Here is a 14,208-nt window from a genome sequence, read left to right as displayed (position 1 = left end):
ATATGTCACGTGACCAGCAGTTGACCAATCACGGCGTACTAAGCCGTTGGACAGACAAACTCTCTCGATATACGGCTCTGTGCTAAAACGCTGTCCTGTTTGCTGTAAATGGCCTCTTGGCCTGCCTTAGCCCCTGACCTCTGGATTTGAGGCCTGTTTTACTGCTGCTTCTCCTCTCGCCGGCCCCCCTGTGTTATAGATTCTGTTTCAGTCAGGTGCAAAAGGAAAAGCACACCTGCAGCACTTTGACCATCTCAAAAATCAGTAAGATTGTAAAGCATCATATGATGTGATCCATGTTGCCCATTTCTGGTTGTGCAGGATTTCAGTGTGGGTTTGGGTCCAGTAGACGGCAGCATTCCACTAAATAGACTCAAATGTCTTGGGTATTCGGCCTCCCTGGTGCTGGACAAAGATTAGTACTGCAACTGGCAGAATTTCAATCAAATGACATGCGGTGTGCCCCAAGGATGATTCTTGGACCCCTTACTGTTTAATGAAGTGCTACTGACACTGCCCTTGGCTGTGTCATGATCTCCATGTTTTCACACGTCACCAGTCCAATGAACGTTCTTTTCGAAATCCAATCCTGGATGCCGCGGAACGTCCTCCAGCGTCAGCAGGACAAAACCGAAGGTGCGCTTATCGGTCGTCAGGCCCACACAGAGAAAGTTTCCGCTTCATCGCCAGCACTACCCTGAAATCCGACATCCCGCGTGAAAAACCTGGAAATTATTCTAGACTATGAGCTCACTTCAAAAGTACAAGAACACAAAAGAGTCCTTTTGAATCACGCATGGCTGATGCTCTTGTACAAACCCGTATTTCCGGTTTACAATGATGGCAGACTTGAGCAGCACGTGCGCTCAGACCATTTCCACCAATTCCACAATTGCCTTCGCGTCTGTGTGAACGATCACTTTTGAGGTTCTTTTGTTGGTTTTTGCGAGCGTGGTCATGGTCTGGGACCTTTTAGCCGCTTTTACCTTTGGCACCCCGCGGGCCCTGAGGTGCTCCGGATCCCGCCTTTGAGACATTCCTAAAGTCAGGTGGGACGCGCCCACGCACAGCGAGGCGTCCTTCCGCTTTTAGGGCCCTCGCGCCTCAGAGACGCCGAGAAGGTTCATGTTTTCAAGAGCTTGAGCTTCTAGACCAGAGGTGGGCAATCTCGGTCCACGAGGGTCGGAGTCCTGCAGGTTTTGAAAGTTTCTCACTTCCAACACAAACTGATTCCAATCAACAGGATCGGTATCAGGCTTATGCAGACCTTGTTGATGAGCTGATCATATATCAGCTGTGTTGGAGAAGGGCAACATGCAAAACCTGCAGGACTCCGGCCCTCGATGCCCACGTCTGTTCTACACTCATTGGTGGGTGCGATGAATTAGATTTTCATCTTGATGCAGTCTTATCATTTCAAACCTGTTGTGTTTGAACCCATTTATTGTTATGCTGTTTAGTAGGAATTGATGATCTGTAATCCGCATTTGTGAGTTCATTTTAATTTTGCCGCATCTCGTCCAGTGGGGCTCAATGCCGCCCGGGGGGTTGTGGCAAAACCCGCTACCGCCAGCCAGTTGAATGAAGACATTTTGGGGTGAAGTCCTGGCCCACGTCAAAGAGCGACTCAGGAGATGACGGCCGTTTGAAGTGGAATCTTCAAGGGAGCACAATCGCACAATGCAGACGCTGCGCGCTCATTTTCGCTACTTGCTAGCCGGGTTTGCATGCAGACTGTTTTTCTCGCTCCGATCCAAGATGTCAGCCGTCAACTGTTTCCATGTGATGTGGTCCTTACATGAGCCACCGGGGCTTCTCAATCAACTTCTTTTTTTTTTTATGACCAGTCAACGTGGCTGGTGACTCTCTAAAGCAGAGGTAGGGAACCCTGGTCCTCGCTGTCCTGCCTGTCTCCCTCCATCAACACACCTGATTGATGAACAAGATCGTTGCTGATTAGCTGATCAGTTGAGTCCGCTGTTTTTGAGAAGAGAGAGACATGGACAACAGGCAAGAAAGCGGCTGTCGAGGACCAGGGTTTCCCTATCCCTGCTCTAACGTTACTAGCCAAACACAATTTCCACCAGCCCCCCCCCCCCCCCCAGTGAAAATGTTCCCACATTTTGTTCCTTTTCTTTTAGAAGCCCCTAAACATAAAGTTACAACAGTATGTTTATGACAGCCTTGCTATTTATTTGAAGAGATTGATGTAGGCCTAAGTTAGAGATGTGCATGTTATTTTCGGATTGGTCGCAGTTAAAGGATTACTCAAGTCAGACAGACTCTTGCTCCGCCCCTCACTAAGATTCGAAATGGCCGCTCAAAGGGGGTGTTGCCTGGAGGACCGTTAGGTTGCCAATGGGAAGAGGTTCGTGGGCGTGGTCTGGGCTGTGATTGACAGCTGCAGCAACTCGCTAAGAAGCCGTTTAAGGAGGCGTTTACGAGAATGAGCCGCTGGGTGGCGGGGGCGACTACGTCATGCGGAACAAGTGACGTAGTACGGATCGTCTCGTGTAACGAGAGGACAAACAGCCAAATTGTGTTGATCTCAGTGTTTAACCTTAAGATGGCACCAAACACACGCTTTTTGGCCCCAAATTCAAGCTTGAAACAAACATGTACTAAAAAGTCAAAAAGTAATGAGCAGGCATTTGGCAATAATGCATTTTTTTTTTTTTAGGTGAAAACTAAGTTATATGATTGTCAGTTCAACATGTTTCATTGAGACCATTAATAAAGCCATTGTTGTATTAAATGTGTCTTGCGTGTTTAAAGTACGGCTACAAATAGGTGTTATAATTTTTTGTCTGAAAGTCGAAAATTATGCTGAAGGAAAATACTGACTTAATTGTCAGTTTAGTCTACTAAAATTAGATTAAAAGTCAAATACAACCAGATGACTAAATGAGGACTAAAACTTTAATTAATTTGAGTCAAAAGACTAACGAAAACTAAATCCAAATTTCTCGTCAAAATCAACAGCGAGTTCCTTTGGAAGCCGCCATATTGTCCCGCCACTAAACGATGACGTGACTGCGCATTTGCGTGGAGAAATTCCATTTGCTCTTCTAACCCGATTAGGATGGAAAGACAGTGAAATCTCCATGGAGACCTGGCATGCCTCTTCACATTTCTGCTCAGGAACTTTCCGTTCTTTTGTCATCCAAAAAGTAAATGTTGTTCAAATGAAAGGTGCCCGAATGTGAACATAGGGTTACTCCTGACCAAGCTTTACAAGAGACAAAGGAGATCATATCTTGTATTGGCAGCAACAAGTCACCGGCAAAGTCTTTCACACCCTAACCTGAAAAGACTCAAATGGGAGAGCATCATCAGTATTCGAGTGACAACAGGTCCTTGGGCAAAACAGGACAGCATGACAAAGAACACAACATGATATGCGAACAAAACAGACAGCAGAGTCGTGGTGTGTAGTCAATTAAGTGGAGAGGTTTTGAATGCTCACTGTCCAATCCTTGTATTATGGACACGTGTGACTCATTGTGAAGTAGCTAACACATGGAAATCGTCATCAGCGATCATCAGCAATAGAGCTCATGTGCAATTCCGTTTATCAACAATGTTGGATAGCGTTCACGTTCACTGCACTGTGATGCAGATGATGACCAACGCTCAGTTGCTAAATCCGGATGAAACTATTCTGAGCAAGTGTTGCCATTCCGCATGTAGGAGTGTTTGCGTATGTTCTCGAGACTGCTCGTTTCGGCACAGCAGCAATTAAACAAGGTCCACACCTTACAATTACGATACTCGAGTGTGGATAATTAAGGCGCTTATTATCATCGCTTTGTCGTCATGCGCTGTCACTCGACGGCATTCTGCGCATAACATGTGCATCGAGAAGACGCGCAGCTAAGCCCGGTGACAGCTCGCTCATGTTTGTTTATTGACACAAGCGCACAATGGCAGACACTCACAACCTAATCGCACGGGCACTACGACAGGAAATAAGATGGGCAATCACTGGCCGAGAAATGAAACGAAACCTTGGTCAGTTCCTCAGACAGGAAGGAACCTTGAAAAAAACCAGTTTGCCTGATCTTCACGCAGGAAGAAACAACAAACAGAACCAGTTTGTCAGTTCCACAGAGAGGAAAAAAACCTTGTTCGAGTCTCCCTGATTTTCAGATGGGAGGAGAAACCTTGAACAGAACCAGCATCTCACTTTGTCGGATCAGAAGTAATGTGAATTAGAGCCAATCGGTCAGTTACTCAGATGGGAAGTAACCGTAAACAGAACAAGTCCATGTCGTCAGCCAATGCCTCAGGTGCTAGTTCCTCAAAAGACCAAGAACCTTTACGTGGTATCTACCAGTCAGTCCCCAAGACAGGAATACACCAAGAATGGGCCCCGTCTGCCAGTTCCTCAGACAGGAAACAGGATGTTGAAGAGAGGGAGTCATTCAGTTTACTAGATGGGAAGTAACCGTGAACACTTCCGCTCACTTGGTTCTTCAGACTGGCAGTAAACCTTGACCAGATCCAGTCTGTCAGATACTCAAAGTACCTTTGATCAGAACTAGTCCGTCAGTCAGTTCCTCAGACAGGAAGAAGCCTTAAAGGTTGGAGGGGGACACACTTCTCTGACGGCGTCTTCTTGCAGTGCTTCAATTCGTGACGTGGACTCGCGCACCATTTGAGCTAACATTGTTTTGCGGCGGCACAAATTGGGTCAATTGTTGTCCACCCGGCATCCGTCGCAGCCTGGTCATCCTAGAAGGCGGTTCGCACATTTGCGACCCCTTCTCAAGGTTTCTTATCGTTCACTTGATGGGTTTTTTGTTTGACTTCTTCCTTGCCCTCGTAAGGTTAAGGGTCAGAGGATGTCGTTGGTATTTGCCAATTGTGGGTGTGTGAAGCCCTTTGAGACTCTTTTGCGATTAAGGCCGATATAAATCAATTTGACTTGACTTGACCAGAAGCATCCAGTCAGTGCATCTGGAAGGAAGGTATTGAAACGTTTGGTCGAGGTGACTCTCAGTAACGTTGAGTCATGGTCATGATGATAGTGACGACACAAGTCGTGATGCTGTTGCTGACGGAAGCGGGGGCGATGGACACTCAAGATTGTTACCAAACATTTCCCTCCATCACCAAAGTTGAACATGCGGCTGACGTTAGAAGCTCGGCATTCTTCCAACCGCCACCGCGTGCCAAAGTTTTTCAAGGGAACGCAGGGAAATTTTTGATCATTCCAAGCGGAAGTCAAAACAATCCGATGGTAATTTCCCAATTGTAACCTACTCGGTTTCTGAAACATCCAACATGACGTCAGTTATCTAATTGATTAATTGCAGGTTGCAAACAAAAATGTAGCTCGACAACATTCACTTCTTGACGCACTAAGCAAACACTTATCTGCAGAAGAAGAAGGGATAATTGAGGCCTCACCTTAATGAGGGCGGGACAAGAGTTGAGTTCCGATCTTTATTAGCCAAATCCACACAGTTGGAAGACTACATACTACGTGGGAGCAGAACCGACACCAACACAGTTGAGTCCAGCGACACCGAGTGAATTGAAAATTTCCCTTGATTGAGTGTGGTGAGTACTTTCTCCATCTTGTAAGAATAACAATTGTAAGAATAATAGTACAAGGTGCTTTTCAAACCAATCCAGGTCACTGTACAGGATAACAAAAAAAAACTAATCCCATAAAAAATATCTAGAATTCAAAATTAAACGGCTTGTAGCAGATCAGCAACCATCAGAACATCAGGCAGCAGCAGCAGCAGCAACAAAAGAGCGGGAAGAGCAACCAGTGGGAATAGGTCTGTTTGAAAAGAAGGGCTTTCAAGTGACTTTGAGAATTTGGCTTTGGAAGGAGTCCATTTCCGTTATTTTGGTGGGGGAGAGTTCCAAAGCTGAGGTGCAGAGCGGCTGAAAGCTCTCGGCTCAATGAAAGGTAGAGCTTGAACACTAACAACTTGTATTGGAATTACTTTAAAAAAAAAATCTCTCTTTTCTTCTTCTTCATGTGATGTATAAAAAGATAAATGAATTGGGAGTTATATTCCACACCTCTCTATTTTCACCCATGCTGGAATATCAACTGAATGAAAATAAAGTATGGCTGTTGGTAAAACATGCTACATTAGTGTCGGCAACTTAAGAGCCATTTGGAACAGAAACCACACAAGCCACAAACCGTTTGGACATCTAAAATGAGGCTCGATTTTGCACTCCTTTTTTCTTTTTAATTCTGCTGCAGTTGGCCCGATGTCAGCGATATGTCAGCGTATATGATATGTGGCAATGATATTTGCCAATAAATCAGCAAATAATTAGTAAGATTGAGTTAGAATGACATAATCAAAGGTAATGGTTACTTATTAATCCAATGAGTTGTGGCTTGATGATACATCTCCCAAGGAGAACGTTAACGAGGCATCTTAACAACGTCCAGTAGGGCCGCGGCGGCGTCGACGTACTCACGACAGCGTCTATGTGTATACACTGTAAATGTTGTCTATGATAATACTTTCCAGTGGTGGTCGCAAAGGGCGACATTCATTGGATGGATAGACGGCAGTGCTATGTGACATCTATCCAAATATATGAAGCAAAGGACATGCTATCTATATATGCTATGTATTGATAATAATTGGAATGCGTTTCAAGCCTGGGCCCCTTTAAGCCTGGGCTCTGGCGAAGGGTCTGCTTTTCTGTCTGCACTTTCTTAATCCTCCCTGCCAATAGTTTTCCAGCTTTCCCCCCTTGATCATACTATTATCATGAAGGCGGTTCCATGGATTGAACCAATCGAGCAAGTCGCTCAGGCCAATAGTAGGCCCATCGCGACAAAACACTGCATTAAGTTATCTCTGGTCGTACTCAGCAAGCCTTGAAGCTTGCTTCAGGTACGTGGAGAGAGTTTTAATAGTAATTTTCTCAACAACTGACCTGATTGCGAGAAATGTGTTCCCCAGGTGTCGTTTCCGAATGTCCCGGAAGTCAGTACTCCTTCGCACATGGTGGTTAGGTGTTTCGTCTTCTATATCACATTTTGGGCATGTTGAGGACATGGCCCGGCCTATAGCATTTTTATGTTACTGGAGACTGCAATGTCCTGTTGGACTTTGTGCTACAAGATTCATTTGATTCCTACTCAAACTCAGATCTAATCGAAGGCCATTCAACGTTTTCCTTTGTTTTCTCACGATCAGTACATTTTCCCCATGCCAGCGTTTTATGCTGCAGTCCTGCAAAGCATAGACACAGCTAGCATACATGACTGAAATAAAAGGTTCTGGGCCCTCAATGAGGAGCTCAGATCCCTGTTGTGCAAGTTGATCAGCATCCTCATTGCCCTGGACTCCCAGATGACCGGGTATCCATACAATTGAGAAGATAGTTTTACTTTACCCAGGTTACTAAGGTTTTCAATGCAAGGCAAAACAGTGTCCAATGTGACCGTATTGCATTCCATTGCCTTAAGAGCTGCCTGACTATCAGAAAGGACGACTATTATTTGTTGCTGGACCCCCTCCTCGGGCAGCATCTCTGGCGCCATTGATATGGCAAAGACTTCTGTCTGGAAGACGGTACTCAGTCCGGCCCAAGAAGAGGAATTGCTGAACAGGAGATTGAGCGCTGTTGAGGTACTTGTTATGAATACCTGCTCCAACTCTTGTCCAGTTTTGAACCATCGGTGTAGCCTCCGGGGAACATTTATGCCAAGGTTGCATTCATATTCAATTGCGCCTTCTTGTATTTGACACCGAAAGTATCTTTCGAATGTCTTTGAATGTCCCCCCCCCCCCCTCCTAAGGTCACCTGGCATACCCAGCAATGGCAAGTCACATCTGTCACCATTGCACACATCCACATGACTCCTGTTTTTTCCAGGTGTCTCCACGGTTTTGTTTGTCCAGAGTCCGGCCTGGACGGATGAACAGCCTCCACCCTGACAAACTCTCCTATCGGTATGATATTCAGCAAAAATGCCATTGCACCCGTAGGTGTGCTTGGAGAAGCTGAGGATATCATGAAACATGGTCACCGCTCCACCTTTTGGAGTTTTTTCCCATACTGCATCAAGGATACACATGCATATGTCAAGAGAGGACACACCATGGCTGTGTATACCCATTTCATCATGTGTAGATTTATTCCCTACGCTTTGCCAACAATTTGTCTGCATTGCATTAGCGCCGCAGATGCCTTGGAGGAAATCCGTGTGATATGACTTTTCTACACCAACTTGCTATCAAGTATAATACCGATAGGCTTGGCTTCAGTGGAAAGTTCAAGTTGTTGTCGTCCGTTCATCCACAGGGGGCACAAATTGAGCTCCCACTTGTTAGTGAACAAGACAACTTGAGTTTTGTCGCTGCTGAAATCAACAACAATGTTTGTTGCCATTTGTGCCCTGCGTCTTACCCAGAGTGCGTTTGCAACTGCTACTAGCGTCACCAGGTTGTCGGCATAGGCTTGTGCATATATATTTTCTTTCTTCCGAAAGTGAGGAGTTCATAACTTTATTCATAATTCCATAGGAAGGGCGACAGAATTCCACTTTGCCAATATACTTTACCAATTTTCCTTTTCACAGTTTTTCCATAAAGCTCACTAAATATTCAATCCAACGGACTAGCACCGGAAGCATCTGTAGCTCTTGTCGAGATACGGTCAAACGGTTGAAATTGATGCTGTCAAAAGCTCCCCCAATATCTAGAAAGACACCAAGGGCTAGCGTTTTTTTTGGCCATATTTCTCTCAACCCACAAGACAAACTCATGCAGTGGTGTTTCCATTGACATACCCTGCCTTAAATAAATGCTGAATGTATTTTCCCGCCATCTTGTTTGAAGTTACTTAATGCCCTCCCTCTGTTAAATGTGTTTCTTGTACAAAATATCAACTTTTGATAAGAGGGAATATTTTTGGAAATGAACTGAAAGTCACTTTGAAATTTTTTGTTTTTTGTCATTTTTACAGGACGTAATCAAATTTAGCTTGGGACATCAGAGAGCATCACAATGATCATCAAAACGTTCATCTTCCTACTTCTACTTTTCGGTAAGCAATCCGTATGACAGGGGCCATTCCAGTCCTCGAGGTACAAAGTCCTGTAGGTCTTAGTGGTTTTCCTCCTCCAACACAGCTGATTCCAATGAACAGGATCCTTATCAGAATTATGCAGAGCTTGCTGATGAGCTGATCATATGAATCAGGTGTGTTGGAGAAGGGAAAAAAAATCCAAAACCTGCAGGGCTCCAGCCCTCGAAGACAGAGTTTGCCCACCCCTGCTGTATAAAATACAATAAGCTTGGAGTCATCGTAAAAAATTTCTGACAAAACACGTCAATGGAAACAGGAACCAACAGTTATCCAAACGAGAGACATCTTCGACCCAGCACAGCCAGAAAACTCCTTCAGATAACTACTGATGAAAATGACACGCCCGCAACCCAAGCAACCGTCGCCCCAGCAGCATCAACCGACGCCCCAGCAGCATCAACCGACGCCCCAGCAGCATCAACCGACGCCCCAGCAGCATCAACCGACGCCTCTATAGCATTAACCGACGCCCCTGCAGCATCAACCGACGCCCCAGCAGCATCAACCGACGCCCCAGCAGCATCAACCGACGCCCCTGCAGCATCAACCGACGCCCCTGCAGCATCAACCGACGCCCCAGCAGCATCAACCGACGCCCCTGCAGCATCAACCGACGCCCCAGCAGCATCAACCGACGCCCCAGCAGCATCAACCGACGCCCCAGCAGCATCAACCGACGCCCCAGCAACTGATGCCCCAGCAGCATCAACCGACGCCCCAGCAGCATCAACCGACGCCCCAGCAGCATCAACCGACGCCCCAGCAGCATCAACCGACGCCCCAGCAGCATCAACCGACGCCCCAGCAGCATCAACCGATGCCCCAGCAACTGATGCCCCAGCAGCATCAACCGACGCCCCAGCAGCATCAACCGACGCCCCAGCAGCATCAACCGACGCCCCAGCAGCATCAACCGACGCCCCAGCAACCGACGCCCCAGCAGCATCAACCGACGCCCCAGCAGCATCAACCGACGCCCCAGCAGCATCAACCGACGCCCCAGCAGCATCAACCGACGCCCCAGCAGCATCAACCGACGCCCCAGCAGCATCAACCGATGCCCCAGCAACCGATGCCCCAGCAGCATCAACCGACGCCCCAGCAGCATCAACCGACGCCCCAGCAGCATCAACCGACGCCCCAGCAACCGACGCCCCAGCAGCATCAACCGACGCCCCAGCAGCATCAACCGACGCCCCAGCAGCATCAACCGACGCCCCAGCAGCATCAACCGACGCCCCAGCAGCATCAACCGATGCCCCAGCAACCGATGCCCCAGCAGCATCAACCGACGCCCCAGCAGCATCAACCGACGCCCCAGCAGCATCAACCGACGCCCCAGCAGCATCAACCGACGCCCCAGCAGCATCAACCGACGCCCCAGCAGCATCAACCGACGCCCCAGCAGCATCAACGGACGCCCCAGCAGCATCAACCGATGCCCCAGCAACTGATGCCCCAGCAGCATCAACCGACGCCCCAGCAGCATCAACCGACGCCCCAGCAGCATCAACCGACGCCCCAGCAGCATCAACCGACGCCCCAGCAGCATCAACCGACGCCCCAGCAGCATCAACCGACGCCCCAGCAACTGATGCCCCAGCAGCATCAACCGACGCCCCAGCAGCATCAACCGACGCCCCAGCAGCATCAACTGACGCCCCAGCAGCATCAACGGACGCCCCAGCAGCATCAACTGATGCCCCAGCAGCATCAACGGACGCCCCAGCAGCATCAACCGATGCCCCAGCAGCATCAACGGACGCCCCAGCAGCATCAACCGATGCCCCAGCAACTGATGCCCCAGCAGCATCAACTGACGCCCCAGCAGCATCAACGGACGCCCCAGCAGCATCAACCGACGCCCCAGCAGCATCAACCGACGCCCCAGCAGCATCAACCGACGCCCCAGCAGCATCAACCGACGCCCCAGCAGCATCAACCGACGCCCCAGCAACTGATGCCCCAGCAGCATCAACCGACGCCCCAGCAGAATCAACCGACGCCCCAGCAGAATCAACCGACGCCCCAGCAGCATCAACCGACGCCCCAGCAGCATCAACTGACGCCCCAGCAGCATCAACGGACGCCCCAGCAGCATCAACGGACGCCCCAGCAGCATCAACCGATGCCCCAGCAACTGATGCCCCAGCAGCATCAACGGACGCCCCAGCAGCATCAACCGATGCCCCAGCAACTGATGCCCCAGCAGCATCAACGGACGCCCCAGCAGCATCAACTGACGCCCCAGCAGCATCAACGGACGCCCCAGCAGCATCAACTGATGCCCCAGCAGCATCAACGGACGCCCCAGCAGCATCAACCGATGCCCCAGCAACTGATGCCCCAGCAGCATCAACGGACGCCCCAGCAGCATCAACCGATGCCCCAGCAACTGATGCCCCAGCAGCATCAACGGACGCCCCAGCAGCATCAACGGACGCCCCAGCAGCATCAACTGATGCCCCAGCAGCATCAACGGACGCCCCAGCAGCATCAACCGATGCCCCAGCAGCATCAACCGATGCCCCAGCAGCATCAACCGATGCCCCAGCAGCATCAACCGATGCCCCAGAAGCATCAACCGACGCCCCAGCAGCATCAACCGCCGCCCCAGCAGCATCAACCGACGCCCCAGCAACCGATGCCCCATCAGCATCAACTGACGCCCCAGCAGCATCAACCGATGCCCCAGCAACTGATGCCCCAGCAACTGATGCCCCAGCAGCATCAACGGACGCCCCAGCAACTGATGCCCCAGCAACTGATGCCCCAGCAGCATCAACGGACGCCCCAGCAGCATCAACTGATGCCCCAGCAGCATCAACGGACGCCCCAGCAGCATCAACGGACGCCCCAGCAGCATCAACGGACGACCCAGCAGCATCAACTGACGCCCCAGCAACCGATGCCCCAGCAGCATCAACCGACGCCCCAGCAGCATCAACCGACGCCCCAGCAGCATCAACCGATGCCCCATCAAGCGACGCCCCAGCAGCATCAACCGACGGCCCAGCAGCATCAACCGATGCCCCAGCAACTGATGCCCCAGTAGCATCAACCGATGCCCCAGCAGCATCAACGGACGCCCCAGCAGCATCAACCGATGCCCCAGCAGCATCAACGGACGCCCCAGCAGCATCAACGGACGCCCCAGCAGCATCAACCGATGCCCCGGCAACTGATGCCCCAGCAGCATCAACTGGCGACCCAGCAGCATCAACCGATGCCCCAGCAACTGATGCCCCAGCAGCATCAACCGAGGACCCAGCAGCATCAACCGATGCCCCAGCAACTGATGCCCCAGTAGCATCAACCGATGCCCCAGCAGCATCAACGGACGCCCCAGCAGCATCAACCGATGCCCCAGCAGCATCAACGGACGCCCCAGCAGCATCAACGGACGCCCCAGCAGCATCAACCGATGCCCCGGCAACTGATGCCCCAGCAGCATCAACCGACGACCCAGCAGCATCAACCGATGCCCCAGCAACTGATGCCCCAGCAGCATCTACGGACGCCCCAGCAGCATCAACCGATGCCCCAGCAGCATCAACGGACGCCCCAGCAGCATCAACGGACGCCCCAGCAGCATCAACCGATGCCCCGGCAACTGATGCCCCAGCAGCATCAACTGGCGACCCAGCAGCATCAACCGATGCCCCAGCAACTGATGCCCCAGCAGCATCAACCGACGACCCAGCAGCATCAACCGATGCCCCAGCAACTGATGCCCCAGCAGCATCTACGGACGCCCCAGCAGCATCAACCGATGCCCCAGCAACTGATGCCCCAGCAGCATCAACCGACGACCCAGCAGCAGCAACCGACGCCCCAGCAGCATCAACCGACGGCCCAGCAGCATCAACCGACGCCCCAGCAGCATCAACCGACGACCCGGCAGCAGCAACCGACGCCCCATCAACTGACACCCCAGCAGCATCAACTGACGCTCCATCAACCGACAGCACAGCCAATACTGATGACAGCACAAGCACCACAGACGAAGTCACCGAAACAATTGCAGAAGTGGCAGTACGAAGATCAGTAGAGACAGCTGTTGCAGCATCCACAACTGCCGCATCAGCAGCAGCATCACTGGCAAGCTCAGCTACGGCAGCCACAGCCGCAGCTTCAGGGGGGTGCTTCCGAACAGAAGAAGCTGCAGAAGAGGCTTCATCTGCTGCAGACGAGGCAGCCACTGCTGCGTTGGAGTTTGCACAAGGCACCATAGATGCAGAAGCAGCAGCAGCAGCAGCAGACAGTGCAGCAAACGCATCTCAAACTGCTGCAACAAGAGCCCAAGAAGCGGCGGCGGGAGCGAGCGGCGACTTGGCCCCTTTTGCGCTACAACTCTCCCAAGCAGCACAAAATGCAGCAACCATAGCGAGGTCAGCCGCAAATACATCAGACTTAGCAGCGGAAGTTATGGCTTCTGGAGTCACCGCAGAAAATGCAGCATCTATTATAGAAAATGCAAGAAATGCAAACCAAGAGGCTGAGATGGCAGCGCAAGAGCTCCAACTTTTACTCAATTCAGCAGACCTACCGGCAGATGTAGAGGCCAGCGTAATACAAGCCATAGAGGCGGCCGAAAGCTCAGCTGCGTTGGCAGAACAAACAGCAGCTCAGGCTCAAGTTGCACTCGACACAGCAGAGCGAGCTGCAGCATCCACTGCAGGAGACGCGGAAGCCGAGTTAGCTGGTGAATTAGCTATCCTACAAATACAAACTGCAGCACAAAGCGCAGGTGCAGCGGCAGTCGCTGCGGAAGGACCGGCAATGGGAATCCAAAGATCAGTAGAGACAGCTGTTGCAGCATCCACAACTGCCGCATCAGCAGCCGCATCACTAGCCAGCTCAGCTGCGGCAGCAACAGCCGCAGCTTCAGGGGGGTCCTCACAAGCAGAAGAAGCTGCAGAAGATGCTTCATCTGCTGCAGACGAGGCAGCCACTGCTGCGTTGGAGTTTGCACAAGGCACCATAGATGCAGAAGCAGCAGCAGCAGCAGCAGACAGTGCAGCAGACGCATCTCAAACTGCTGCAACAAGAGCCCAAGAAGCGGCGGCGGGAGCGAGCGGCGACTTGGCCCCTTTTGCGCTACAACTCTCCCAAGCAGCACAA

At 50.8% G+C, this 14,208-nt stretch overlaps 2 protein-coding genes and 1 long non-coding RNA gene across 3 annotated transcripts in view; 2 read left to right on the top strand and 1 right to left on the bottom strand.

Annotated features, from left to right (window-relative positions):
* The window catches only part of cibar1 (CBY1 interacting BAR domain containing 1), a 71,282-nt gene that overhangs the window by 9,388 nt on the left and 47,686 nt on the right, over positions 1-14,208 (bottom strand). The window lies entirely within an intron of this gene.
* LOC147157300 (uncharacterized) lies at positions 5,418-9,656 on the top strand. The gene is made up of 3 exons (XR_015091343.1): positions 5,418-5,565; positions 8,962-9,042; positions 9,341-9,656. It is a non-coding gene; the product is annotated as an uncharacterized LOC147157300 (long non-coding RNA).
* Positions 11,213-14,208, top strand: part of LOC147157299 (uncharacterized) — a 5,173-nt gene continuing 2,177 nt past the window's right edge. Inside the window, exons 1-3 of the mRNA XM_086063307.1 lie at positions 11,213-11,277; positions 11,435-11,475; positions 11,741-14,208. The exon at positions 11,741-14,208 is cut by the window's right edge and continues 2,177 nt beyond it. Coding sequence (XP_085919433.1) covers positions 11,213-11,277; positions 11,435-11,475; positions 11,741-14,208 — 2,574 coding nt within the window. The remainder of the gene's footprint in view (positions 11,278-11,434; positions 11,476-11,740) is intronic.

The sequence above is a fragment of the Leptonotus elevatus genome, chromosome 19, assembly GCF_054856555.1.
Source record: "Leptonotus elevatus isolate MCC_2025b chromosome 19, RoL_Lele_1.0, whole genome shotgun sequence".
NCBI lineage: Eukaryota > Metazoa > Chordata > Actinopteri > Syngnathiformes > Syngnathidae > Leptonotus > Leptonotus elevatus.
The sequence above is the reverse complement of the archived record's forward strand: the minus strand, read 5'-3'. Positions and strand labels throughout refer to the sequence as shown.